This window comes from Nicotiana tomentosiformis, chromosome 4 (assembly GCF_000390325.3).
Source record: "Nicotiana tomentosiformis chromosome 4, ASM39032v3, whole genome shotgun sequence".
NCBI lineage: Eukaryota > Viridiplantae > Streptophyta > Magnoliopsida > Solanales > Solanaceae > Nicotiana > Nicotiana tomentosiformis.
Genome location: NC_090815.1, coordinates 104,191,914 through 104,219,545, shown reverse-complemented (window position 1 = coordinate 104,219,545; position 27,632 = coordinate 104,191,914). Strand labels below are relative to the sequence as shown.

Sequence of the window (27,632 nt, the reverse complement as noted above, 5' to 3'; positions counted from 1 at the left end):
ACACCCTCAAGATAGAGTGAGATATCTTCGTTTGAAAGTTTTGGCCGATGGGAAAAGTCTGCCTACTCCTAGTCAGGTTGACCCTAGTACCTGTTCAAATCAATTTCAACCGGAAATTAACACTATTACCGGTGATATTTTACATTATGATCCAAAAAAAGATCAGGAAGAATTGGCAAAAATGGTAACTGTTATGTGTTTACCCTATAGTTTTTCTTCTGACCCTAACTTTGTGCATTATATTAGAAATTTTTTTAATCCTACTTATAGAGGTTTTCCTCGCACAACCGTAAAGAGCGATATTTATAAATATAAACATGAATATGAATAATATTTGCGCTATTTATTTACTCATATAAATTGTCGTGTTGCTATTACAACTGATATTGGTAGAAGTGGTAACGACTATGATTAACTTACTGTTACCAGTCATTGGATTGATGAGGATTGGATAATGCAAAAGCGCATTATTTCTTATAGAATAATTAATTCACGTCACACATGACAGTTTATTGCTAGCACAGTTACATATATTTGTAGATATTTTTGCATTAGTGATTAAATAATGTCAATTTCAATGGATAATACTACTAGTAACACAAATGCTATAGTCTTGCTTGCCACTACGCTAAATCCTGCATTTAGTGATATTTTTCATGTTAGATGTATTTGTCATATTTACCATTTAATTGTGGGTGATGGTATGAGAATTTTAAATATTGAAATTGAAAAGGTTAAAATGGCTCTTAATTGGCTTTTTTATTCAAACCGTAGAAGTAGACTTAGAGAATATTTTAAAAGATGCGATGAATTTGGCCTAAGAGAAAGAAAGGTTCCTAAACCTTGTCCAACTAGATGGAATTACATGTATAAAAGTTTGGTTGTTGCATATGAATATAGAAATCCCATAAACTTAACATTTAATGCACATGTAAGTGATGATGATGAGCACCTTACAAATGGGGATTGGGCTAATGTTAAAATATTTGTAAATTTTTTAGAAAAAAATCATATTGCTATAAATGAATTTAATGGGCAATATTATCCTACTATTTCTAACTGTTTAGTTTATATTGCAGAACTTGCAAATTTGTTTGCTCATTTTTCAAAGAGTGGGGAAATTTATAAACTTGTTATTGATTCTATGAGAAAAAAGTATAAAAAATATTTTTTCCCTATTTCCCCTATTTATAGTGTTTTTGCTTTGTTAAATCCTTGTATGAAATTAGGAGGTCCTCATTTTTGGTATGAAACTGTTTATAATGGTTTAGCACTTGAAGATGAGGAATTGTCTCAACTTCTGGAAGCAATAGCCTCAATTAGAATGAGTGCTCAAACTATTTTTAATACTTATCAAGTTGCATTAAATCATGCTAGACCAAATGTTCCAACTTCTTCTTCTTCTTATTCTCAATCATCTAAAAGAACTGCGGGAGTAAGAGCACTTAGTGCTTGGGCGGGGTTTTAGGGGTTTTCAAGGTTCTAGTAGTAGTGATTTTTCACAACTAAATGAGCTTGAAGTTTATTTGTCGCAAGGAATTGAGGAAGTGAATCCCGATGGCTCCTTTAATCTTTTGAAATGGTGGAAGGACAAAAAAAAAATACTTTCCGGTTCTTTTAAGGATGGCCCGAGACATTTTAACTATTCAAGTTTCAGCAGTGGCATCAGAGAGCGCTTTCAGTCAAGCAACACTTCAACTCGGTAATTATAGAGCGTCTATGAGGGAGAGCTTGGAAAAATCAGTACTTTTCAGAGATTGGATTCGGTCGGAAAGAAGAAATTTTGGACTTGCTGAATCACAACCAGATGAAGACGAAACTTACGAAGAAATGCTAGTTGAACTTGAGGAGGATGTTGCTTCGCCCGGAATTGGCGATGACCAAGCTACTTTTCCGCCGCCACCAACAGAAATTCCTCCGGACCTTGATAGATTTATGAAGTTTGTAAGAGATACTATGTAACTTGTATGAACAAAAATTAGTATGTATTATGTAACTTATATTTTGGCACATCTTGATTAGTTTCTTTTTCTTCTCAATGGTGATATTAGCACCTTGTTGTGCTCATTCCATAGGGGGATGAAGACTAAGAAAGATATTGCCATATGTTTTAATGCTATAATAAAATTACAAGGCATATCTCTTTACAATATTTTTGTCTTTAGACTTAGATATTATTTTTAACATCCTTTTATCTCTAATTTCTATTTATTTTTTTTTAAAAATCCATTGGGCCCACTTAGCCCATTTAGTGCGCGGACCGGAACCGTTTAGCCCGGGATCAAACGGTTCCGGTCCCGGTCCCAGGCCGGTCCCTGCAAAAAGACCGTTTAGCCCGGGACCGTTTAGCCCGTTTAATTTGGGACCGGTCCGGGACAGGGACCGAGACCGTTTGGACCGGACCACTTAGCCCGTTTAGGCCCGGGACCGGCCCACTTGCCACCCTTAATCTACACTCTTCTTTCTGCCCAGTTAGGGGCGGAGCTAGGTCAAAAGTTACGTTATGTATATAAAATTAATTTTATATATATATATATATATATATATATATATATATTAGCGTATTTGTTTTTTAATGTTTTGGATCTCCTTATGAACCTGCTTCCGCCACCATCTGTCCAAAGCCACATTGCCTTTTAACCACTCCTTTTTGTATCTTGGATCTTCAAGTTTTCCTTAGGTCAATAGAGGGTCATGCAGTCTTTTTTAAAATGCTCACTGGCACAAGTTTATGATTCTTTATATTTACTTTTTTACTAAATCTTAAAGATTATTTTACTAGTGTGTGACTGTCTTACACTGATCTGTAGGTGTGATATTGGTGACATAAGGTTAAAAAAATGAGGTACACCTAAAATTACGTTAAAAGAATTATCTCAAAATTGACAAATGAAAGGGGGTTATCTTTCCGATTAAGCTGTATATATATTTGATTATTATTAATTTGAACCATTAAAATATCTTGGTATTAAAGAATATATCGAGTCAATCCGGTGAATATACGGGGAAAAATATTTCGTGTGTACATTGAAGAGATTAGACATGAATAAACATATAAACAATTCTAATTCTAATTAGAGTCAAAGATTCATGACCAAGTTGTGTTCAATCAACTAAAATAAATGGATTCCTAGAGTACAAATTAGCTAGAATATAATCAATTTGTCATTATTCATTAATGTGATCAGAGAAATCTAATCGGCAAAGATTTGGGGGATAGATACGGACTGCGCGGGTATCAAAGAAGAGAATAATTTATGCATTAGCCATTGAAATCATTATTATCAATATATACGTAAAAAACAATAATCAAACACCCGACCAACTGGAAGAGATTCTCTAATTACTAATATGTCCATTAACTAATTGACAAAGATAATAGTATAGTGGATGAGATAAGAGTTAGGTTACTAATTTCTGATATTTTTTTATTTTTCGGTTTGAGTTTATTAAAAGGCAAAACATTAAAGATTGTCATGGTGTGCACCACTTGTTAGATTTGGAATTTGTTCTTAATTCTTATCATTCTTTAATTTAATTTTTAATCTATATCTTTCTGATGTGGTCTTTTCCCCTTTCTAAGATTTATGGGATGTTAAGTTCCCTAAACTGGAATTTTGGCACGGTATGACAATAGAGTAAAAAATAGCCCTAGTTATGGATATTGATATGAGTAGCCAATAAATGTATATCATAACAACACTATGTATATCAAACGTATTCATAATTTTATATTCCTTTTTTGTGTTTACTAAAATGTATATTAAATTTTTTTGTATATCTATAAAATTATAAATATAATTATTTAAAATTTATTGTTGTCTCTATATCAATTTATCCCACAATAATATACTAATATTATTTGTATATCACAGTATATAATTCATCAAATAATGTGTATACCAAAATATATATCACAAGTTTATTTTTTTCTTCTTTGTGTATATCAAAATATATATCAAAAATTTATTTTCTTTTCTTTGTATATCAAAATATATATCAAAAGTTTATTTTTCTTCGTTGTATATCTCAATGTATACACATAATTTATTGTAGATATACATAAATATAGATGTTAAAGATACATTGATAGACAAGATGGGAATTAGAACTGTTTTTTAAATTAAACAAAAGAAGAAGAAAATAGGGAAGAAAAAATAGGTTTAAAGTTTAGTCTGCTAAAGGAATTGTGAACTACTAATCTGATATAGGGATCATGAGTTAATGTGAATACTGATGTTGGGGATAATAGGATCAATTTATGGTACTTTTTCTTATATCTTGTCTTAAGGTTTGAGATTTTGCTTTTCCCATTTGAGTTCGAATTAGAGATGAAGATCGTTTGACGTGCCAATGTCATTGCTAACTACCGTTGCCGTCATCATCGTAGCCACTTCTTAGGCTTTCTCTTATTTGTAGAGATGAGAATATGATCGGGAGGGAGAGTGATTGGGAGAATAAATAGGGAAGTAGTTTTTTTTGGGATTTGGCTATACAATGCTAATTTTTTTGGACTACCTTTGCCAAACGTAATCTACCACCAAAAAATTGCCAATTCATATTATATAATGGAGAAAATGATACTGTATATCCGCTCTTAAAATAGTAGCCGAATATATATATATATATATATATATATATATATATATATATATATATATATATATATATATATACACACACACACACACACACGTTATGTATGTTATATACAAAAATTATATAAATTTTATACATTTTTCGGCTACCGAATATAAATAGTTTCTGGTGCGGGCTAAAAGTGATAATACCCCTATAGATTGTTAGCCGGTGTCAATTTCCCTAAACTTTAACGAGCGAAGTTCAACAATAGCCAACTTTAATCCCGCTATTTAAAATATATGCACAATTTATAATGTATTTAAAGATTAGCCAATTTCTCATAAACTTCAGAACTAAGTATCCTGAATTTGGAAATTCAGGACTTAGTGTCTTGAATTTGAAAAATTCAGGAGTTAGGGTCCTGAATTTCTGAACTACTAATTTAAAATTCAGGACATAAGATTTGAACTTTTGGACACAAATTTTGAACCTTAGTATACGATGTCCTGAAGTTTGAACTTTGAGGTTTAAACTCTAGGTCACCATGTCGTGAAGTTTGGACGAAATTGGATAATCTTTAAATATATTGTAAACTGTGGATATATTTTAAACACCATGCTTAAAAGTGGCTACCTGGTGTCATTTCCCTAAACTTTTTGGGATTTTTACACAAATAGCCGGCCATATTAATTATTTATTTTTTCTAGCCATATATATAGATTATATATTTATTATACACAATTATACACATGTAATACATAAATTATTCATATATTATATATTCATCGGCTATTTTTAATTTAAGTGGTAGAGTGAGCCACTAATTGGATTAATTCTTCAAACTTTTAACTCAAAGGCCATCAGGTCCATCACCTGGCAAGTACGTATGGGCTTTTATTACAAATGGCCTAATACTACTGGGCTGACCTCTGCTTAAGATAAGTTTTTTCACCCTGTGCGCGAACAAAATAATATCTGTTGACTGTTGGTAACTTGGTAATTGGTATGATACAAACCGGTTTGGTCACTGGATCCCTGTTCGGTTCGACAGACCTTTCGATTCACAGGAGCTATATATATACAAAGATCGGGTGCAAGTCGGCCACTTTTGAAAGCTTTCACCTTCTTCCTCCTCCCGTACACGATTGCTTCGAGGTTTCTTTTCTCTCGCAAAGCTTATCACGTAAAATTTCTTGAGTGAATTTGCTCTTTTGCTCCCATTGGTTTGTTTATTTTCAGCTTTTCTGCTTCAATCCCTTTTTTTTGTATTGCTTTGAAATAAGTCTTTAGGGTTTCTGTTCGTCTGTTCCTGCATTGGTATGACTTCTTTTTCTTTTGGTAAATTAAATAATTTTATTACCATTTGCAATCTGTACTGGTGCTTTTGTCCCTTCTTGTGTGCTTGTACTTTTCTGAGCCGATGGTCTATACCTCTCTGTTTACCCGAAAAATGGATAGACTTGAATTTATACGTAGTTCCGAGGATATGTGGCGTAACTTAATACAAATTGTAAGGATAAATAGAAATGTAAATATGGATTGCAGAGAATGCGAAGTAGATAAGGTTGTAAGGAAAAATGAATCTTAGGACTCAACAAATAGAATCAATTTAAGAAATCTGAAAGAACAATTTTTTACTGTAGAAGAATATAGCGTTTTTATTATAATGTAAGCCTGAGAAAAAAACTTGTCCTACAGAAATGGTAACCAAGCCCTTTTATAGTGGAGGGATTTGGCTCTAAGCATAATAAAATAAACATTCAGTGGGAGACCCATGATAAGCCAGCTTTTCCACAATTTCTGCCAAGATTCTCTCTAGTGGGATTGCAACGGCTTTTGTCTGCGAGCTCGATTTTGGTTTGAGCTCGATCTCGACTCGAGCTCTTGATCTTGGTTCAAGCCCGATCCTGGCTCGAGCTCTCGAATTGATTCGAGGTCAATGTTGGTTGGTCTCTGGATTATAAGCATGATAGATCTACTCTGCATCATGGTTCGATTTGGATTCGAACTTGATAATGATATCGAACTCGACACGGATCGGCCCCCCAGGGTTCGAGGTTAGTTTGTTCCATCTTCGGGATCTTACTTCGATAGATCATCGTTCGAACTTGATCGGACGAGCGAAAGCCGAAATCTATTTCGACTGTATACAGATAGTCCCCTCATTTCTCAGAAAGAATGTGGTGAGAAACGATATGATTTTTTAACGGCTCGATCGGATTATAACTTGATGTTTCCATCGGGTTCGACCATGACGTATCTGGTAGCTGTCCCGTCGGTTTAGTCTTTCAAGGCATTTAATGCATGTCAGGCGGTGGTCGGCTACCGCTGATACTGAACCACCATCGCTTGAACCTATAAATAACCCTTTCTTTTATCCTTTACCACTTTTACATCTTCTATCTTCCAAATTTCCCAAGTCCTTTTTCGTACACTCCAACTTACCAGTAAATCTGTGATTTCTTTCTACAAAAGCCCCTCTTCACTTCTACCAAATCTTTGTCACTTTTCTCTATTCCTTACTTCCGAACTCGAAAATGGCGAAAACGTCACAAACCATTCCTCAGAAAGAGAAAGCTTCATCTTCACAGTGTGCCGCCGATGATACGCCGGCAGAACCACGGCCTGAGGAGTGCGTTCCCGGGGCCTGCGTCCTTACTTCTGATTTCAAGGTTGATAAAAGCTCATCGGTCCCTGGTCGATGTGAACCGGTATCGAGGTATATATGTTCGATAACCGAGAAGCACCTCCAACAACTAAAGAAAGATTGCAATTGGGATAAAAAAGAAATAATGATTCCTTCTTCTGACGAAGATATCACTTCGCACGTGAGAGGGTTTTTGAATGTGTATTCTTATCCTTTCACGTTGGGTCCCCTCGATAGTTATCATTGATTTCTGTCGTCAATACCAAATAACCCTAGGCCAGGTCCACCCTTCCTTTTGGCGGATCGTTATCCTGATCCGATATTTCGTGAGCAAAATCGAGGGGATGCCGTTCACCCTCGACCATCTTATCCAATTATACCGTCCTCGACTTTTTCGGGAGGGTTAATAAAACTTCAGCGTCGGGCTACCAAGGCTATGTTCTCGAGTATTGACGAGGACAGAGACCGGGGTTGGATGGGCAGGTTCGTTCGAGTAAGGACTTCGGACATGATTCCGACTGAAAAGATGCCCTTTCCCGAGGAGTGGAATATGAAACGTAAGTGTGATCCTACTGTTACTTCTACTTTGTTCTTTCATTTCTTCTCTCATCGACACTCCTCCTTTTGTGATGTAGCGGTTCCCTGGATGCCCGGAGCAGTTCCCGATCTCAAGAACTGGGTACGAGCTCTTGTTTTGACCTCCACATACGCCGAGCGCTCATGGCGTGATTTATCAAAGGGTCGATGGGAGGCCAAATATCATGGTAAGCCCATTTCTCGTACTCTTTGATGATTCGAACGAGGTGGTTTTCAAAACATTTTATTAAGGTTTTCCATATGCAGGTTTGGGTAAAGACACGGCTTTGAGGCCCTTGTCCAACGAGGAAGAAATTTCGGCCTCTGTCCCAAAGCCGGTGAAGGAAAATAAAAGGAAAAGAGCCTCCGTTCCCGAAGATCCAAAACCGAAGAAGAGGATGGCTCGTAAGCCGAACAAGAATGCCATTCCTTTGACCGTGGAATCTGTTCTGCGCCTAAGGGATGAAGATGAAGAAGAAGAAGAAAACGATGAGTCCGCGCTGGCGGTCCGAATGAAGAGAACCACCGACGCCTCATCGGTGGTTGGATCGATGATGCTTCATGAGGCTCCGCCTCGAACTGAGGATATACCGGAGAAGGATTCGGGTAGAGTCCCCGAACTATCGGATATCGAAGACGCATCTCATCGGAGTCAACGGGCAGGGGATATGATCGAAGGGGCCCTCGAACCCCTTCGAACCGAGGAGAATGCTCCAGGCGATTCATTTGGGGCAGCAGCAATCGAGGATTCGCCTACCTTTCCTGCTTTTACCGTAGGGGTGATTCGGGAAGCCCAAGCTCTGGGAGCCCTCGATCTAGACAGACCTCACGATGAAGAAGATCCCTTTCGTGACCTGTTTACCGGCATTGAGGACGTTGCCGGTGCTGGTGATGAATCAGATCTTTTTCACGGATTGCGGCAGGCTTTGAATCAGGTGAGCTTTTAAAATTATTTTGTTGGTACTACCTTTATGTTCACTTTTCGTTAACTTAGCTTGTTTCTTTGTAGGCAGCGGCAGTTCATCGAGAAGCATGTTCTCGATCCCAAAATGAGCTGCATCGATACGAGGCCGACCTACAACGGGCTACTGATGAGAGGAACTCCTTTAGACTTTCCTTAGGGCAGAGAGAAGAAATAAAAGACCTCCGAGCTGAGCTGGCCAAGGCTTATCGAGATCAGACCGATTTGTCTGAGCAGGTAATGATACTTTTGAAAGCCTATGGGCTTGATACCGGAACGATAGCTAACATTTCGGTCTCACAGTTGCAGCAAAAAATCGAGATGATCGGGAAGCTTCGTGAGGAGGTCGACGTGATAAAAACGGAGTCTTTGCGGTGGAAAGAAGGTATAGACCGCTTTGCTGCAGAGAAAGAAACTGCTCGAGCCCAGTTATCATCGTCCGAAACTCAACTTCAGAAAATGAAGGAAAAAGGCCTGGTTCAAGCAAGAAGAATAGAGGAGCTTAAGGCTCGGTTGGCCTCTGTACTTGCCAAGGCCGAATCTGATGTCGAAAAGGCAAAGGCCGATGCGGATGCACTCGTGGCCGTCTATCGGGTCGATACTGAAGCTGCCCAAGTCCAAGCAAGAGAGGCAACCGAGTCCGCCGATACTCGAGCACATTGGGTCGCCGAACTTGATAAGTGCCGATCCCGAAGGGAAACCCTCGAGGAGATCCATGCTCGTGGTTTCGATCTCGCTGAAGAGATAAAAAGGACCAAAGAACTCGAAGCTGATGCTGAAGCTCTTGTTTTTGATGGCGATGATGATGATGATGGGAGCAAGAGCGGATCCGAGAACGGGGGGAGCCTGATAAAGAAGAGACCGCTCTTGACCGAGAAGTTTAGTTCTTAGTTTTTACGTTGTAATCAACCATGCAGATAAATTTGTATATAGATATATCCCCTTTTTTGCCGACTTGCTTCTGTTTTTGTTTTCTGTCTTGTGAGGACTTTATTCACGCCTTATGAATGTTTTCACAAGGATTTAAACAACTTAATCAAATTTGGACTTCGTAGCCTCTGTAACCGAGCGAGCGCTTACTCAAACTTGGAGCGATGTAGCCCTTAGGCTTATTAGTTGAGTCTATGATTCGAGCTCGAAGAAATATAATGGTCGAGTGAGTGCTTGCTCGAACTCGAAATCAAAGTAGCCCGTAGGCATAATGGTCGAGTGAGTGCTTGCTCGAACTCGAAATAAAAGTAGCCCGTAGGCATAATGGTCGAGTGAGCGTTTGCTCGAACTCGAAATAAAAGTAGCCCGTAGGCTTAGTCGAGTGAATGATTCGAACTCGAAGTAATGTAGCCCGTAGGCGTAATGGTCGAGTGAGTGTTTGCTCGAACTCGAAATAAAAGTAGCCCGTAGGGCTTAGTCGAGTGAATGATTCGAACTCGAAGTAATGTAGCCCGTAGGCGTAATGGTCGAGTGAGTGTTTGTTCGAACTCGAAATAAAAGTAGCCCGTAGGCTTAGTCGAGTGAATGATTCGAACTCGAAGTAATGTAGCCCGTAGGCGTAATGGTCGAGTGAGTGTTTGCTCGAACTCGAAATAAAAGTAACCCGCAGGCTTAGTCGAGTGAATGATTCAAACTCGAAGTAATGTAGCCCGTAGGTGTAATGGTCGAGTGAATGTTTGCTCGAACTCTAAATAAAAGTAGCCCGTAGGCGTAATGGTCGAGTGAGTGTTTGCTCGAACTCGAAATAAAAGTATCCCGTAGGCTTAGTGGTCGAGTTTATCTTAATTCTGGTTGCATAATAAATCTCCAAATAGAGGAATTTTTCTTGGATATAAGATATCGGTAAAGAGGAGGACTTTCTTTGAAAGTCATTATACATGTGTTCATGTTTCGCGTCTGGGTTCGGGCCAACTACATGAGCATGGTTCGTTTTGACCATTTTGGCTCTTACAACTTTTCCTATTGGAGCCACGTTGTTGCGAAATAACTTTCTTGCATCAGAACTTGATATATTTGAGGGCTAATGCCCCCCCAGTATTCGAGGTCAATTGTACAGAGGCCTCGGATACTGTTGTAAGTGCAGCACGATCATTGGTTGCCTCATTAAAAACCTTGCCGAAAAACCCATTTGGGATAAAACCGGTCTAAGGGAAAAAGAGTGCAACGCGTGCTTTCAGGCGAAGGATCCATCTTAGCTTTTGTTCGGACTTCTGCAGTGGTCAGTTTTGTAAATGAATATGAAATGGTCGTACCTTAGCAGTAGTATCGTTTTAGATGTGACACATTCCAATTGCTTGATAGCTGTTTGCCGTTTATAATGCCGAGCCTGTATGATCCCTTTCCGACGTTCTCGAGAACCTGATATGGTCCTTCCCAATTTGGTCCTAGTTTTCCTTCGTTCGGATTTCGGGTATTGATGGTGACTTTCCTTAATACTAAGTTCCCGGGCTTGAAATGACGGAGCTTGGTTCTTCGATTATAATATCTTTCGATTCGCTGCTTTTGGGCGTCCAATTGGACGAGAGCAGCTTCTCGTTTTTCGTCCGATAATTCGAGGCTGGTATTCATAGCCTCGTTCTTTGATTCTTCCATCGTGAATCGAAATCTGGTACTGGGTTCGCCGACTTCGACTGGTATCAATGCTTCGAACCCATATACTAAGGAGAATGGGGTCGCCCCCGTACTGGATTTTGACGTTGTCCGATATGCCCAAAGGACTTCGGTCAGGATTTCTCTCCACTTTCCTTTAGCGTCGTTCAACCTCTTCTTTAGGTTTTGAATGATAGTTTTGTTCGTTGATTCGGCCTGTCCGTTCCCACTGGGGTGGTACGGTGTTTGATAATATCCTTCTTATTTTGTGATCTTCGAAGAATTTTGTTACTTTGCTGCCAACGAATTGTTTCCCATTGTCACATACTATTTCGGCGGGTATCCCGAATCGGCATACGATATGATCCCAGATAAAGTCTATAACTTCTTTCTCTCTTATTTTCTCGAACGCCTGCGCTTCAACCCATTTAGAAAAATAGTCAGTCATAAATAAAATGAATTTGGCTTTACCTGGGGTCGATGGCAGAGGGCCAACGATATCCATTCTCCATTTCATGAACGGCCATGGGGATAGGACTGAGTGAAGTTGTTCTCCGGGTTGATGGATCATTGGCGCAAACCTTTGACATTTGTCACATTTTCGAACAAATTACTTCGCATCTTTGCCCATATCGATCCAATAATACCCTGCTCTGATTATTTTTCGAACTAATGTATCGGCATCGGAGTGATTCCCACAAGTGCCCTCGTGCACTTCCCGTAGGATGTAATCGGTATCTCCCGGACCCAAGCATACTGCCAACGGTCCGTCGAATGTCCTTCGATATAGCGTTCCATCCGAAGCCAACGTGAATCGAGCAGCTTTAGTCCGTAGGTCCCTAGAATCTTTAGGGTCCGATGGGAGCTTTCCGCTCTTTAAGTATTCAATATACTTATTTCTCCAATTCTAGGTTAAGCTTGTAGAGTTTATCTCGGCGTGACCTTCTTCAATTACTGATCTTGAGAGTTGAACGACAGTCCCCGAGCTCAAGTCACCTTTCTCGACCGACGATCCCAAATTTGCAAGTACATCAGCCTCACTGTTTTGCTTTCGTGGAATATGCTGTAACGTCCATTGTTTGAAATGGTGCAAAGTGACATGTAGTTTATCCAAATACTGTTGCATTCTATCTTCTCGAATTTCGAAGGTTTTGTTTACTTGACTTACCACCAGCAAGGAGTCACATTTGGCTTCAATGACTTCTGCTCCCAAGTTTTTAGCTAACTCGAGGCCTGCAATCATGGCCTCATACTCGGCCTCGTTGTTGGTCAACCTGGTAGTTTTAATAGATTGCCTAATAGTGCTATCCGTGGGTGGTTTCAAAACTATGCCTAGCCCGGACCCCTTCACGTTCAAAGCCCCGTCCGTAAAAAGGATCCATACCCCCGATGATGTACCCGATTTCAACAGGAGTTCTTTTTCGACTTCGAGTATGAGGGTTGGCGTGAAATCGGCCACGAAGTCTGCTAAAATTTGAGACTTGATGGCCGTACGGGGTTGATATTCGATATCGTACCCGCTGAGTTCGACGACCCATTTGGCCAATCGGCCTGATAGTTCGGGCCTGTGCAAAATATTACGAAACGGGTAAGTGGTTAATGCGCATATGGGGTGACATTGAAAGTATGGTCTTAACTTTCTAGAGGCGCTTATCAGTGCAAGTGCCAATTTTTCTAGGTGCGGATATCTAGTTTCTGCTTCTCCTAAGGTCCGACTTATATAATAAACGGGAAATTGCGTACCTTGCTCTTCTCAAACTAGGACACCGCTTACGGCGGATTTCCGATATTGCCAAGTACAAGCAAAGTTTTTCGTCTGTTTTTGGAGCGTGAAGTAGTGGTGGGCTCGATAGATATCGTTTTAGTTCCTCTAATGCTTGTTGGCATTTCGGGGTCCAAGCGAAATCGTTCTTCTTTTTGAGTAGAGAGAAAAATTTGTGACTTCGATCTGATGATCTCGAAATGAATCGGCCTAAGGCTGCAATCCGTCCCGTTAGCCTTTGTACAGCTTTCATGCTGTCCACGATGGTGATGTCTTCGATGGCCTTGATTTTATCGGAGTTAATCTCGATTCCCCGATTTGACACCATGAAGCCGAGGAACTTGCCCGAACCGACCCCGAAAGCACATTTTTCGGGGTTGAGCTTCATGTTGTATTTTCTCAAAATCTCGAACGTTTCCTGCAAATGGGTCAAATGGTCCTCTGAGCGCAGGGACTTAACTATAATATCATCAATATAAACTTCCATTGATTTACCTATTTGTTCTTCGAACATTTTATTTACTAGGCGTTGGTAAGTAGCCCCTGCATTTTTTAGCCCGAAGGGCATCACATTATAACAATATGCTCCATATTTGATGACAAATGAAGTCCTTTCTTGGTCCTCCGGGTTCATCTGGATTTGATTATACCCTAGGCATCGAGAAATGTGAGGATCTCGTGGCATCAATCATGCGATCGATGTTGGGAAGCGGAAAGGAATATTTGGGGCACGCTTTGTTCAAATCCTTATAGTCCACACACATTCTAAGTTTGTTTCCCTTTTTTAGGCACTACAACTACATTGGCTAACCATTCGGGATATTTCACCTCCCGAATGGACCCTATCTTGAGAAGTTTGGTTACCCCGTCCTTTATGAATGCGTGCTTTTCCTCGGACTGGGGTCTTCTCTTTTGCTTCACCGGTCTGAACTTAGGGTCCAAGCTCAGCCGATGCGTCGTTATGTCCGGTGGGATCCCTGTTATATCTAAATGGGACCAGGCAAAACAATCAATGTTATCGATAAGAAATTGAACAAGTTTCTTCCTGAGTTCGGGGCTCAACCCCGTTCCCAAGTATACCTTTCGCTCGGGCCAGTGCTCGATTAGTGTGACTTGCTCTAGTTCCTCAATTGTTGATTTGGTGGCGTCGGAGTCATCGGGAATCATGAAAGATCGAGGGACCCTTTGATCATCATCTTCTTCGATCTTTTGGTTATCTGGCTGGGTTGAAGCCGACATCTGTGATTGCTATTTGGCGTCCCGTTTTCCTTCTGAGCCCGATCCCTTTATTGGCGAAGGCGAGGATATTGATTTCGCTTCCTCGACGGCGAACATTTCTTTTGCGGCCGGTTGTTCTCCGTACACTGTTTTGACACCTCTCGATGTTGGGAATTTGAGGACCTGGTGTAGGGTCGAAGGTACAACTCTCATGTTGTGGATCCATGGCCTTCCGAAAAGGGCGTTGTATCTCATGTCGCCTTTGATCACGTGAAACTTCGTTTCCTGGTGGTTCCGGCCACGTTTATTGGTAGGATTATCTCGCCTTTGGTGGTTTCACATGCCATATTGAATCTGTTTAGAACCAGAGTTGCGGGTACGATCTGGTCCTGCAGGACGAGCTTGTTCTACGACCTTCAATCTGATGATGTTGGCCGAGCTACCTGGATCGATCAACACACGCTTAACTTTAGTTTTATTCATGAGTACGGATATTACCAGTGCATCGTTATGAGGTTGAATGACTCCTTCTGCATCTTCATCATCGAAGGACAAAGTCTCTATGGGTGCGTAATCTTGAGTTCGAGATCGCTTTTCCCTCACAATCGATGTTTTAGTGCGTTTAAGCACTGGTCCCTGAGGGGTATCGGTGCCGCCGATGATCATGTGAATGACGTGCTGCGGTTCTTCTTGCTCGTTTTGCTTGCCGAAATCCCTGTTTTTAAAATGGTTCTTCGCCCTATCACTCAGAAATTCCCGAAGGTGCCCTTTGTTAAATAAGCGGGTTACTTCCTCTCTTAGTTGCCTGCAATCTTCCGTTTTGTGGCCATGAGTGCCATGATATTCGCACATTTGATTGGGATTCCTTTGGGCAGGATCGGTCTGCATGGGTCGAGGCCATTTAGTGTCTTTGATGCGTCCGATAGCCGACACGATGGCGGATGCATCAACGCTGAAGTTATACTCTGATAACCGAGGTGCTTCTATAGGGTCGGCATATTTATCAAAGCCGCTCTTGCTCATAAGTCCCCGAGAATTTTGCCCTCGATCAATCCTTCGATTGTTCCGAACTGTATTGCGTGTTGAACCGTTGTTCATCCGATCTGCGACGTACGGTTGATATCGGTCTCTGTTCGACCTTTGTTCTCTGTCGATCTCCCTTTGGTTTTTAGTAGCTGTCCTGTTCTGATGCACGGGTCCATACGGAGCTCCCAAATGGTCATCTTCGACCCTAATTTTTGATTGATATCGGTTGTGTATATCTGCCCAAGTTATTGCTGGATACTCGATCAAATTTTGATTCAACCGACGTGATGCTGTCGAACTTTGCTCATTCAACCCTTAGGTGAAAGCTTGTACGGCCCAATCGTCTGTGATCGGTGGCAATTCCATGCGTTCCATTTGGAATCGGGATACGAATTCCCTCAGCATTTCATTACCCCTTTGCTTTACTTTGAAGAGGTCTGATTTCCTTGTTGCAACCTTTATGGCACCAGCATGTGCCTTTACGAACGAATCTGCTAACATGGCAAAAGAATCGATGAAATTTGGCGGTAGATTGTGATACCAGATCATTGCTCCCTTCGAGAGGGTCTCCCCGAACTTTTTCAACAACACGTATTCGATCTCATCGTCCTCCAAATCGTTACCCTTGATGGCACATGTGTAAGAGGTGACGTGTTCGTTAGGATCTGTCGTACCATTATATTTGGGAATTTCGGGCATACAGAATTTTTTGGGGATTGGTTTTGGGGCCGCACTCGAGGGAAAAGGCTTTTGTATGAATTTTTTCGAATCCAGCCCTTTTATCATTGGTGGAGCTCTCGGGATCTGATCGACCCTAGAATTATAAGTTTCTACTTTTTTATCGTTGGCTTCGACTCGCTTTGTGAGTTCCTTGAGCAATTTAGCAATTTTGGGAGTAGTCCCCGATTCTTGCTCATTTGACTTCACTATGGATGGTTCTGTTCTGTGGGTGATTTCTCGGGGTGGATTGGGCTCCGGCCTGCTTTGTAGCTGGGTTTGGCTTTGCAACTGGGCTATTGCTGCCTGTTGGGCTTGCAACATTTCGAAAATCATACGCAAGCTAACACCGTTTTTCTCGACGTTATGAGTATCTCGAACCGCAGACCGAGTTCCACCATGGATGCTATTCTCGGGTTCAGCATGTAGGTTCGCCTCAATGGCTACATGCGAATTGATATCAATTGGCGCTCCGATTCGAGCTCCAACGGTGTTCACAAGTGGTCTTTCAGTACTGGGTGTCAAGTTGTTGTTTTCGTCTTGAAGAGCGGCCCCGTTATCGATTGGTGAAGCCATTTGATTGATGGTTATTCGTAGCTGATCCGAAATTCAAGATGTTTTCGGAAATAAGCGCAAAGCACAATGGCGTGGTTTTTCAGATTTGTATCAAATAACCACTGTTATCCTCGATCCCACGGTGGGCGCCAAACTGTTTACCCGAAAAATGGATAGAGTTGAATTTATACGTAGTTCCGAGGATATGTGGTGTAACTTATACAAATTGTAAGGATAAATAGAAATGTAAATATGGATTGCAGAGAATGCGAAGTAGATAAGGTTGTAAGGAAAAATGAATCTTAGGACTCAACAAATAGAATCAATTTAAAAAATCTGAAAGAATAATTTTTTAATGTAGAAGAATATAGCGTTTTTATTACAATGTAAGCCTGAGAAATAAACTTGTCCTACAGAAATAGTAACCAAGCCCTTTTATAGTGGAGGGATTTGGCTCTAAGCATAATAAAATAAACATTCAGTGGGAGACCCATGATAAGCCAGCTTTTCCACAATTTCTGCCAAGATTCTCTCTAGTGGGATTGCAACGGCTTTTGTCTGCGAGCTCGATTTTGGTTTGAGCTCGATTTCGACTCGAGCTCTTGATCTTGGTTCAAGCCCGATCCTGACTCGAGCTCTCGAATTGATTCGAGGTCAATGTTGGTTGGTCTCTGGATTATAAGCATGATAGATCTACTCTGCATCATGGTTCGATTTGGATTCGAGCTTGATAATGATATCGAACTAGGTTAGTTTGTTCCATCTTCGGGATCTTACTTCGATAGATCATCGTTCGAACTCGATCGGACGAGTGAAGGCCGAAATCTATTTCGACCGTATACACTCTCTATCCTCACAAGTTAGGGGTAAGTTTTGCGTACACACTACCCTCCCAGACCTCACGGCGTGGGATAATAGTGGGTATGTTGTTGTTGTTGCAATCTGTATAGGTAAAACTAAAACAACTTTTGTATTGGTATGATTTTTATGGCTAGTAATATGATAAAGCTCTGATTTTTATTGTGCTGGAAAAAATTTGAATTTATGTTTTTTTCTGCTGAATTTTGCTGTATCTTTCTGCTGGAATTCTGTAGCCTGCTAGGCTTTTCATGTGCTATCTTTTGGAAAGTAAATTATCTTACATTTTAAATTGGTTGTTCAATTGATTAGTGTGATGTAAACTTGATATCTTGAATGCTATATTTGCACTTTAGTTTGGTGCCTTTCTTGAAGTTCCGTGCCTTTGAACACTGAATGCTGGTATCTCTAAGCTTCAAATGCCCACAGTTTCTCCCTTCCCCATTCTGTAAAGGGGGTCTATAGTAAGTGAAGTTAACCCATCTTACGAGGTCTAGTACAACGTCAATACACCATTAATTTCTACCAAGGTAAAAAACATTGTCATTCATGTCCCTTATCGTGTTAACATGCAGTTGATGACTGTAACCAATGTTCACCTATAGTTATATTTTTTGAAGTGGCTGAATTGTGATGTTCGTCTTACAGGGAAAATCTTTGTTTATATTTAGATGTTTTTATTTTTTACCACTTAACTTGCATTGATCTTATTCTATGTTCCTGTCATATCAAGTTATTTTGGAGTGTGAAGCCCCTCAAAATTTTCCGGGAGGGATTTATCATTATGAAACAAAGTGAAGGGTGGTAACGTTTACATAGTGCAGTTTAGGTTGTTTATGTTATTCATGCCTTAACGAATTGCCCGAGACTATCAGTGTTTCCCAATGGGTATTTGGTTTTACTTTTTTCGGTGAAGATATATTTTCTCTCTTTTTCACTTGAACATGTGTTTCTCCTATTACACTCCTTTCCGCCTTCTTCTTTCCATTTCAATCTTAGGTAATTTGATGCTGTTCTTATGGTTTATGAATTGATTGAACAGGTTAAGCAATATGGCTGAATTGACTGCGGAAGCCCAGCTTGTTCAAAGTAAAATACTTTTATTTAATGTACCTGTCCTTTCCCTCTTGTCAATTCTATCAATTATCTTCTAACGAGGACATGACCTTTGGCATTTCCTCTTTAGAATTTACATAATTTTCTCGGGTTTCATTTCACGTTTGTCTCCTCTGCTAGCATTTCATTATTTTATTTTAAATGTCGCAACTGGTCACTTGAATTTTACTTAGTTTTAATGGACTCATACAAAACTAGCTGACCTGCTTTTGCATAAGATGTTAAGGTTCTGCTGACTTGTGTGAAATTATGCTCTTATTATGTCTAACTTAATATTAAGTCTTTGCAATAAGATGAGTTTGGAGATTTTATTGTTGGCATTGGGAATTGGAGGAAGCTTCACACAATCAGTATGGATATATGTAGCTAAATCCTAAATTTACTGTTCTGAAGATATTCTTTCCAGCTAATCTGTTTAGTGTTGGTGTCTAACCTAATCAGCCCTCTACTATTTCATATGACCAGTGCAGCATTTGTGTATGGTCCAATGTGACTTCAAAGTCAAAGATGGCTTATGTTTGTTTGTCAGGCATTTAACCTATTGGCAAATTAAAAAGATATTAATGGAAATATAGCAGTGATGTTGATAAGTCTATGTCGTGTCATCATATTTGTTATAGTTTCCTACTGTTGTGAAAGCCCATTCGTTCTTTTGGGTCGACTCTTTATCAGTGGAGCAGATTAACGTTACTATCTGCTGTAAGTAATGCAGTATGCAGCAGCTAGTCTGTGAAATCTATAAAATCTATGTGGTCATCTATCTTGTTGAAGCAAAAAGAAAAAATAAACTTGCAATGTGTAATTACAGTAGAGTTAACAAAAATGAAAGAAAGAAAGGGTTACAGTAGAAGACAAGCTGGTCTGGCCCTCTTAATTGTAGATTGAATGTTCCAAGCATAGGATAAGCATGTGTTGTTAACCAAGAACAGTTATCACTATTTCATGTCATGATAACCATAATCCATACTTCCTCATTGCTGTAATACTGCCCTCTTACCCAAGTTACATCCATGGGGCTGTAATGGATTTTGCCTATAAATCACAAGGATTTTGTCTAACTTTTTGAGGAAGTTTTATCACCTAGTACTGGATTAATGCCTATTCTTTGCCTTACATTGACAAAATTGTCAATAGAGCATGCACATGTTTTTCGAGTTTCCCAGGAGCTGTGGAGCTATGGTAGACTCAACTTTGATATGAGTGAAATAAGCTTCTCATTCATCAAATTATTAATACCAGAAAACAACTGTCTTTAGGTCTTATTAAAGGAATAAAAAAATGTGCCAGAAAGGATATTAACAGTAAATAGCGAGAAATGACATTTCAGTTTGTCTGGTTAAAATCATGTGTCATGGTTTCATAATCTTGTAATAGAATGAACAAGTTATTGAGATAACTGCATCTACCATTCTTGGCGATTAATCAACAGGCATTTTGTCAGAGATTTTTAATATCAGAGGAAAAATAAAAAAGAACTGCAATGGGGAAGAGGAAACTATGAATAAGCAGATTCGCATGGCTTACTGTTAGTCTAAAACTACATTGATTGTCTTAGCTCCTTTATTCTCTTATCTAACCCCTTTTTTTCTGTTCATTATCACAAGAATTTGTTTTACATGGAAAATTCTAGATGAACATGCAGTAATATTATTAGAAAATGATACCTATACATGTATATGTTAGAAAGTAGTAATATTTTTTGTATATGAGTAGACAATCCCTTTATGTTGTAATTTTTGCTTTGCATCTTCTTGATGCCATTTAATGAAATTCCCTTACTTCATAAAAAAAAACCTTTTTCTTATTAGTATGTTTTTGTGCTTACCCATATGCGTCATAAGCTTGTTGCGTGTAATTCGCTTTGGTTGTTTTGATTCACCTCCAATCCTTGGTGTGGGCGAGTAAGATCATATGCTACCCTAGTTGCTCCGACACGACAGTTTAGGTGCCGCACCCATGTCGACATGACACTACTATGGGTGTGGGTATGGGATCCGTACCGGATCTGATCAAATAATTTGGCTACTTTGACCACGACGGACGGAAAAATTTGAGACAAGATACAATTTGATTCCCAAAATCAGAACCAAAACTAGGGTAAATTTGAAGAAAATAGCATACCTTATCTAGGAAATCTTTTTTTTCCCGGGGAAATCAATCTTTTAATAAAAAAGAAATTCACACCTTACAAGCTATACGTAAGTATTCCGCAAAATTTCTCATATTATAGAGAATATTTTTATTATTTTGAATTATTTTTAGACGGATCCCCGCACCCGAATACGTACTAGGATCCATATCCCCGAATCTTAGAATTTACATATCGAAGGATCCGACCTCTAAATCAGTGTTGTGAAAAGCGGGCGCTTCCTTGCTTAAAGCGAGAAGCGAAGCGAGGTGTCCCAACCACCGCTTCTGCTATCTGAAGCGTAGCAGGTATTCAAAAGCGGTCGCTTCCCACTAAAAAGCGAGAAGCGACGATGCGAAGCGAGGCGACTAAAGCAAGCGCTTCTCTGGTTTAAAGGGCTGCCAACCTTTTTAATTTAAAAAGCTGTTCTTTTATACACTTTTCAACTTCAAGATCATCAAGTTTAGTCCAGGTATATGATTTCTTCTCCTCCTCCTTTTTCTTTCGCTGTTTCAGCGTCCAAATAGCATTGAAATGTTGGCGATTTTTTTTCCCCCCCTCAGTTCTTCTTTCTCATTCTTCTCCTCTTCTTCTTCTTCTTCATTTTCTTGCACTGTTTCAGTGATAAAAATGATGAAATGCTGTTTCAGTTATACTGCCCTTTTCGTAGTTGATGAAGAAGAAGTTGAAGAAGATGACGAGCAATATAATAATGATAGTGGAATACAAGAATTTGACTATCTTGTAGAAGAATAGGATGCTCATTTTGTGCTTTAATTGATACTACTCTTTAGTTTTTACATTGAAGTATTGAACATTTGCTTACAGTTACATGTGTTGTCTATACATTATTTATTTTAATTTTTTTTTTTTACAATGCCGCTTCACTTCAAAAAAGTGAGCGCTTCGCTTCTCACTTCTCGCTTTAAGCGAAAAGGGGCTTGTCGCTTTTCCTCGCTTCACGCTCTTCACAACACTGCTCTAAATCCATACCCGTGTCGGACACCCGCACCCGTGTCTGAGCGACTTAGATGATGTCTCCTCTCCTGGAATAACAACTCTACCTTGTCCTTTTTCCTTGAAATGAGAAAATGTAAAAAAGAACCTTAATGGAAAAGTCTCCTGAATCCTGCATATGTAATTATGCATCTATCCTCCTTAACACTTAAATGAAGTTTCTATCTTGTTTCCCTCTCTCCTAGCACCTTGTCTTTGTCTGTTCTCCAATTCTTTTCTGGCTGATTCGGCATCAGGTTTTATTTACATGTTGCTCTGCAAGCATTACTCTGTCTCTTGGTGCTATACTTGCTATGAGATATTGAAGTCACGGATTATGCCCTAGGTCGAGCTCTCTCATTCTGTACTGCTGACATCTGGAGAAAATGTCTTTGCCTCATGATTCAGATAATTTAGAGAATGTCGATGGGTTCCAAATGATGTCCAAACAAGATGCTGCATGTGTTCCTAACATGCAAATGCAGCCCGAAGAAATCGGTAGGAGATGCCGATGCTCCTGTCATTCATGATATTTCCCCCCAATTATTTTCATTATGGTTTTGCCAAGAGACCAGGATCACAAGAACAATGTTTTCATCTGTATGCTTTTATTTTCAGAAAGGAAAGCTCGAGTGGATGCTGTTTGGCAGCAAATGAATAAAGGAGTGTCTACGAGGACCCTGTACTCCATAATAAACAAGCCTTCTTCAGCATCAAATAAAACTTCCTCAAAGAAATCATCAAAACCGCCGTCTTCTGTGAGTATAAGACCTCTACTTTACAATCGTGTGAGATATGCCCCCGTTTTTATTCGGACTTGTGGTGTAACAATCTCGGCAGAGTTGGATGACAGTACTGGGATTGTCCCAAAAGAAGACATCAGAGCCTGAAAGAAGCACGCCTGAGAAGTGTCTTAGGCCTACTCAAAATGAAACTAGCGAGGAGGCAAAGAAGCTTGCTGCTGCTGCTCTCTGCGCAGTAAAGGAGGCTGCCGCAGCTGCTGCCTCTTCAGGCCGGGGTAAAGTTGTAAGTCTAGCCTTCTTGCTCATGATATTTTTGTGCAGTACTAGCTTTTCATTTTTGTAGCTGAAGACTTGGTTCCAAATGTTGTAATACACTCATAGAGTGCCAGGTGCTAGAGCTTTTTTGGCTGTACATTATTACTGATTCACTTTCTTTCTATGTGACATAACCTGTGGAGAATGCAAAACTTGCTTACAGATCTCTTTTACTTTTCTCAAAGAGCAAGAATGCTTGATACTGTTGTCACTAAAGTAACTTATCCCACTCCCCAACCCCAAAGAAAAATTTAGAAAGAAAGAAACTGCTGCTCACTTTTGTTTGTTTAATCTTTAAGTTTGATAGTTATCATCAATACAACACCAGGCACCAGAAGAGAAGGACAGGGTTGAGGAAATTTGTGAGAATGGTTGCAAGCAGTTGGTCGTCTGAACCACTTGATGGAGAACTTTAGATTAATAATTATCACTCTTAAGATGTGCATATGCTTCTCAGATTTGTTGTAGCTCCTTTTTCCTTGCACATTCTTTATACCTAGTCTAATTTTACAGATCACTGAAGTACGAGATTTTGCTGGTGAAGAAGTTGAAGTAAAAAAATATGTTGATGCCAACTCTGCGGAAGCATCTGAAAAAGGCAAAGGCCCTGTAGCGTCTGCTTCTCCTGTTGATATTATCCTTGAACAAATAAAAAAGAAGCAGAAACTCAGTGTGCTTGATAAGACAAAGAAAGACTGGGAGGGGTTCAAGGAAGAAAATAAAGGCATGGAAGACGAGCTGGATGCTTACAAGAAGAGTTCCAATCAGTATCTAGACAGGGTTTCTTTCTTAGAACGTGCTGATTATCGAGAATTTGAGCGGGAGAGAGATGCTCGTCTTGCAATGCAAGCAAAGAGGAAACCAGATAGTATGAGAGAAGACTAACTGAGAGCATACCTTCCAGGAGATACTGGCAGTTAGGATGTGGAAAAGAGGCTGTGGCATTCTTGTTGAAAGAAGTATCTGTGGATTTTGGTAGCCTAAATTTCCTGTCTTAGATTATAAGTCTGTCCTTACTCTAGGAGGATGCCATAAGGGAATATTATCATTGGCAAATGTTGCTGCAGGGTTTAAGAGGTCTTTTCTCTTGTGACCTGAGACTTGACATGAGGAAATCTGTTCGTGTAATCTATTGTCCTTTTTCTTTTTTCTAATTTTAGTCCACTAACATTCTTTCACTCAGTCACTGATGACTCTGATTCTTCCCCTCGTCGGCTCGTCTAGTTAAAAAGTATTGCAGGATAGTTCTCCGGAAATGGAAAAAAAAAAGATTATGGAGGGTAGACTTAATAGCAGTCAATGAAGGTTATTGGCTCAGAGGAAGAATTGAACCTTGAGCTTGGACACAGAGTTGTTATGATCGACCCTTATATCTAATCCTATTGTGAATTGAGTTGAAGCCCTTGCTGATGGATCCAGGGCCAGTTAATGATTTATAACGTGCTTTTGCTTCCAATAAAATTTTGGAGTAGTTGGTTCAAAGTGTCCCGTGTTGCTGCTGGTTGCCATGTATTTAAATTGCCATTTGTTTTCGATTTCCATTTGATTCTACAAAATTTCTATTGATTCGTAACAACTAACAAATGAGTCTTCAATTCCAAGGGCAGCTTCACTGGACGAGGCATGCAATCAACTTTCCGCTGAAGGATCTCAAAATCCAATGTTTCCGATGACCATCAACTTGGGAGATTAGAACATAAAATATTGCAGAATGTTAACCAGATTTCATTATGCAACCCACATTATACATCCAATTTACCTCATCTTTCTTGCTCAGCAAAGTGCTCATTCATGTCCTTCCAGATACTAATTAATCTGGTACCAACTACAACATACAATCCTGGGAGGAAGTAGAAAGAAAAAAGAAGAAGAAGATTGTTTCCGCAATTAACTAGAGACTAAAAACTTGTTTATATTATGCATTTACAACAGTGTGCAAACCAATGAGAATTCAGTCGTCTTGAAACTAGCATACAAATACAACCCCATGGGGTCATATCTTGTGATATCATGGTTGCCAAAATCCTCATTCTTCCTCTTGGTTCATAAATGGTCCTCTTCAGAACCATAAAGCTGATGTTATGTGCCTTGAACTTCGACCTAGCTAATGTTGTATGAAAGAAACTAAAGGTGTTTCACAATGGAAGTACTGAACTGGAGCTACGATGATGTCTTGAGAAGAAAGACCTACCACCATATGAAAATGATCTCTTCATCAAAACATGTTCTTTATGCAGAGACAATGCCATGGAACTTGAATTTTCACCAACAGCTTCCTCCAGTTTTGCTGTTTCAACACATCCCTTTTCACCTCTACTCATTCTTGACAACATATACATACCAAGTCCTATATTTAAACTAATTGAAGAATCTACTGAAACAGACCTCCTCATTCCTTGTACCTCTCCATTTACACTATCCCATTTGGTATTAACTTTTTTTGCTGAAGTTCCCAGGCTCTCAATCTGCAAAACCTCTTCTTGCTCACCAGCATTTTCGCAAATCTCGCCATCTGTGGCCTCATTGTTACTATTTACTTCTCCAGTATCATCTCTCTGTTCATCAATTTCCAACATCCTTTCTTCATTGGTACTGAAACTAGTACCTAAATTCGGCTCGATAGAAGCACGACACAAGGGACAATTGGTGTGTGATCTAAGCCATGTGTCAATACAATGGATGTGAAAAGCATGTTTACAATTTGGAAGTAGTCTAAGAGACTCCTCTTCTTGAAATTCATTCAAGCAAACAGAGCAGTTTGTTCCTTCAATCAGACCATCCCCTTTTTTGAACTTGAAAATAGTTATCTTATCAATAACAGATGGTTGAAGACCCACAGTGTTGATGTACCAAATTGGATGATCAATTATAGGAGCTCGATTTTCGTCTAAAAATTCTTCATTGGAGCCTTGTGCTGAGGTGCTTCTTCTTCTGTTCCAATTCAAGCAGTTCTTAACAATGATCAAATAGTAGCTAACAAGAAGAATCAAGCTAGCAAATAAGGCAACAGAGATGATAATATAAGGTGATATATTCTGATGATGTTTGCTACTTAATTGTGGCGGCGGCAGCGGCGGAGGTGGTGGTGGTGGTGTGTAATAATCCAAGTCTACATATGGATAACAACTATCAGGACATGTTGAATCACAAAAATACAAACAATCTTTGGATTGATTTGCAGTTTGAAGTAGTTTTCTGGTGTTCATAGCCATTGATAGATAATGTTTCTTGATCTTAGAAAAACAATAATGGAGTTAGTTTCATTTTGGGTAGAAGAAGATTTAGGTGAGTAGTCATTGAGATTCTTGATTTATTTTCAAGGTTCTTTAATTCTTTCTCTCAATGAGTAGTTGTCAACAAGGTGGAGGGATGATAAGCCTGTTATTTTCCAAGGTTTGAATAAAGATTTTTAGAGGGTCTTTTGCTTTCATTCAATTGAATATATGAGGTTGATGGCTCCTTGGAATATTTTAAAATTTTCCATGAATAGTTGAGATACATTAATTTCTTAAGCCAAGGGTTTATCAGAAACAATCTTTTTATTTTTCGGGTTTGTTGTTATTTATTTTGTTATTTTTAGTTAAGAAACATTGATTTGAAGCAAACTAGAGTGAATTACAAGCATTTTACTTGTCAAACAAAATGATAAATTCCGTGCTAAATTACGATACTTGAGCTGAATTCCACGAGATTATTTGACCTTGGACCTAATTAGTTGTCACAACTCACATACATAGCCATATTGTAGTCTGCTTGTTTTTGTCCTATGGTAAGTATGACATTATTGCTAGTCAATTTTCTGGAAAAGTAAAGGTTAATCAGCATTTTCTATTGCATACAATGGTTCATGTATGGTATACATTACTGTTAGTTACACAGTCAAAGCATACAAGACTAATTAGTGGTAGAATTTTGTTACGTGTAATAAGTTAGTTGCTCTGTCCCGAAAAATAGAAGGGTCAACATATTTAAATTTTGATATAATTTCAGACATTTATATTATAATAATTTTCTAGGAAGTTACTCCCTCTTTTAAATTTTAGGTGAACTGATCGGAGTTCCAGATCATAGCACTTAATTTTGGGGCTTTTGCATTTATACCCAGTTTTGGGGTCACAATTGAACCTATACCCACTTTGCAAAAATATTTGCAAACCTACCCACTTTACGTTCAACTTCAGACTTATCGGGTCTGAAGTTTAAAAAAAATTACTCTGAAATAAAAAAATTGCACTTCAGATGCACTTAAGGTCAAATAGGTCCGAAGTGCAACCAATGACTTCATGCACTTAAGGTCAATAAGTCTGAAGTGAAAAATTATTCTTCAGATGCACTTAAGGCCAAAAGGTTTAAAGTGCAACAAACGTTTTCCTACACTTAAGACCAATAAGTCTGAAGTAAAAAATTACACTTTAGATGCACTTAACGCCAAATAAGTCTGAAGTGTAACTAATGGTTTCATGCACTTAAAACCAATAAGTCTGAGGTAAAAAAATGCACTTCAGATGCACTTAAGGCCCAAAGGTCTGAACTGCAATAAACATTTTCCCATACTTAACGCCAATAAGTCTGAAGTGAAAATTTGCACTTCAGATGCACTTAAGGCCAAAAAGTCTAAAGTGCAACCAATATTATCATGAACTTAAGGCCAAGTAGGCCTGAAGTGCAAATTGTCCAGAAATAGAAATTTGTTCTTCGAATTATAACAATCAAATATACAATTTAATACTTAAATCTACTCCGATCCAAATGAGCTCAAATTTGAAATATAACCTCCAAATATCATCAAGAACAAACCCCAATCATCAATTTGTCAAAACAACAATGAATCTAACGAACCCATTTTGCAATTA

General features: G+C 39.2%; 3 protein-coding genes across 8 annotated transcripts; 2 read left to right on the top strand and 1 right to left on the bottom strand.

Moving 5' to 3' along the window:
* The first annotated feature begins 5,575 nt into the window (after positions 1-5,575).
* On the top strand, positions 5,576-23,961 carry LOC104109007 (uncharacterized). Of its 6 annotated transcripts, none has more exons than XM_070200095.1 (6): positions 5,576-5,764; positions 18,524-18,590; positions 22,130-22,219; positions 22,340-22,479; positions 22,562-22,747; positions 23,293-23,933. In XM_070200095.1, the coding sequence occupies exons 3-6, from the start codon at positions 22,159-22,161 to the stop codon at positions 23,662-23,664; spliced, it is 759 nt and encodes a 252-aa protein (XP_070056196.1). In that variant the 5' UTR covers positions 5,576-5,764; positions 18,524-18,590; positions 22,130-22,158; the 3' UTR covers positions 23,665-23,933. The 6 variants fall into 6 exon arrangements, with proteins under 6 accessions (XP_070056196.1, XP_070056197.1, XP_070056199.1 ...); XM_070200093.1 differs by having other exon boundaries at positions 5,577-5,764; positions 18,524-18,570; positions 23,293-23,961; XM_070200092.1 differs by having other exon boundaries at positions 5,577-5,736; positions 18,524-18,570.
* LOC138909056 (structural maintenance of chromosomes protein 1-like) lies at positions 5,905-18,517 on the top strand. The gene is made up of 2 exons (XM_070200091.1): positions 5,905-8,739; positions 8,814-18,517. Exons 1-2 carry the CDS (start codon positions 8,203-8,205, stop codon positions 9,654-9,656), a joined length of 1,380 nt encoding a protein of 459 aa, XP_070056192.1. The 5' UTR covers positions 5,905-8,202; the 3' UTR covers positions 9,657-18,517.
* Positions 23,414-26,246, bottom strand: LOC104109006 (E3 ubiquitin-protein ligase RING1-like). Its single transcript, XM_009618180.4, has one exon. It carries the CDS (start codon positions 25,989-25,991, stop codon positions 24,915-24,917), a length of 1,077 nt encoding a protein of 358 aa, XP_009616475.1. The 5' UTR covers positions 25,992-26,246; the 3' UTR covers positions 23,414-24,914.
* Between the last annotated feature and the right edge of the window lie 1,386 nt (positions 26,247-27,632).

Coding starts and splice junctions, on each gene's coding strand:
- LOC104109007 (XM_070200093.1), top strand. CDS start 18,534: ATGGCTGAATTGACTGCGGAAGCCCAGCTTGTTCAAA. Junction 18,571..22,129: donor GGAAGCCCAGCTTGTTCAAA/GTAAAATACTTT, acceptor CTCATGATTCAG/ATAATTTAGAGAATGTCGAT. Junction 22,480..22,561: donor CATCAAAACCGCCGTCTTCT/GTGAGTATAAGA, acceptor CAATCTCGGCAG/AGTTGGATGACAGTACTGGG.
- LOC104109006 (XM_009618180.4), bottom strand. CDS start 25,991: ATGGCTATGAACACCAGAAAACTACTTCAAACTGCAAATCAATCCAAA.
- LOC138909056 (XM_070200091.1), top strand. CDS start 8,203: ATGGCTCGTAAGCCGAACAAGAATGCCATTCCTTTGACCGTGGAATCT. Junction 8,740..8,813: donor TGCGGCAGGCTTTGAATCAG/GTGAGCTTTTAA, acceptor GTTTCTTTGTAG/GCAGCGGCAGTTCATCGAGA.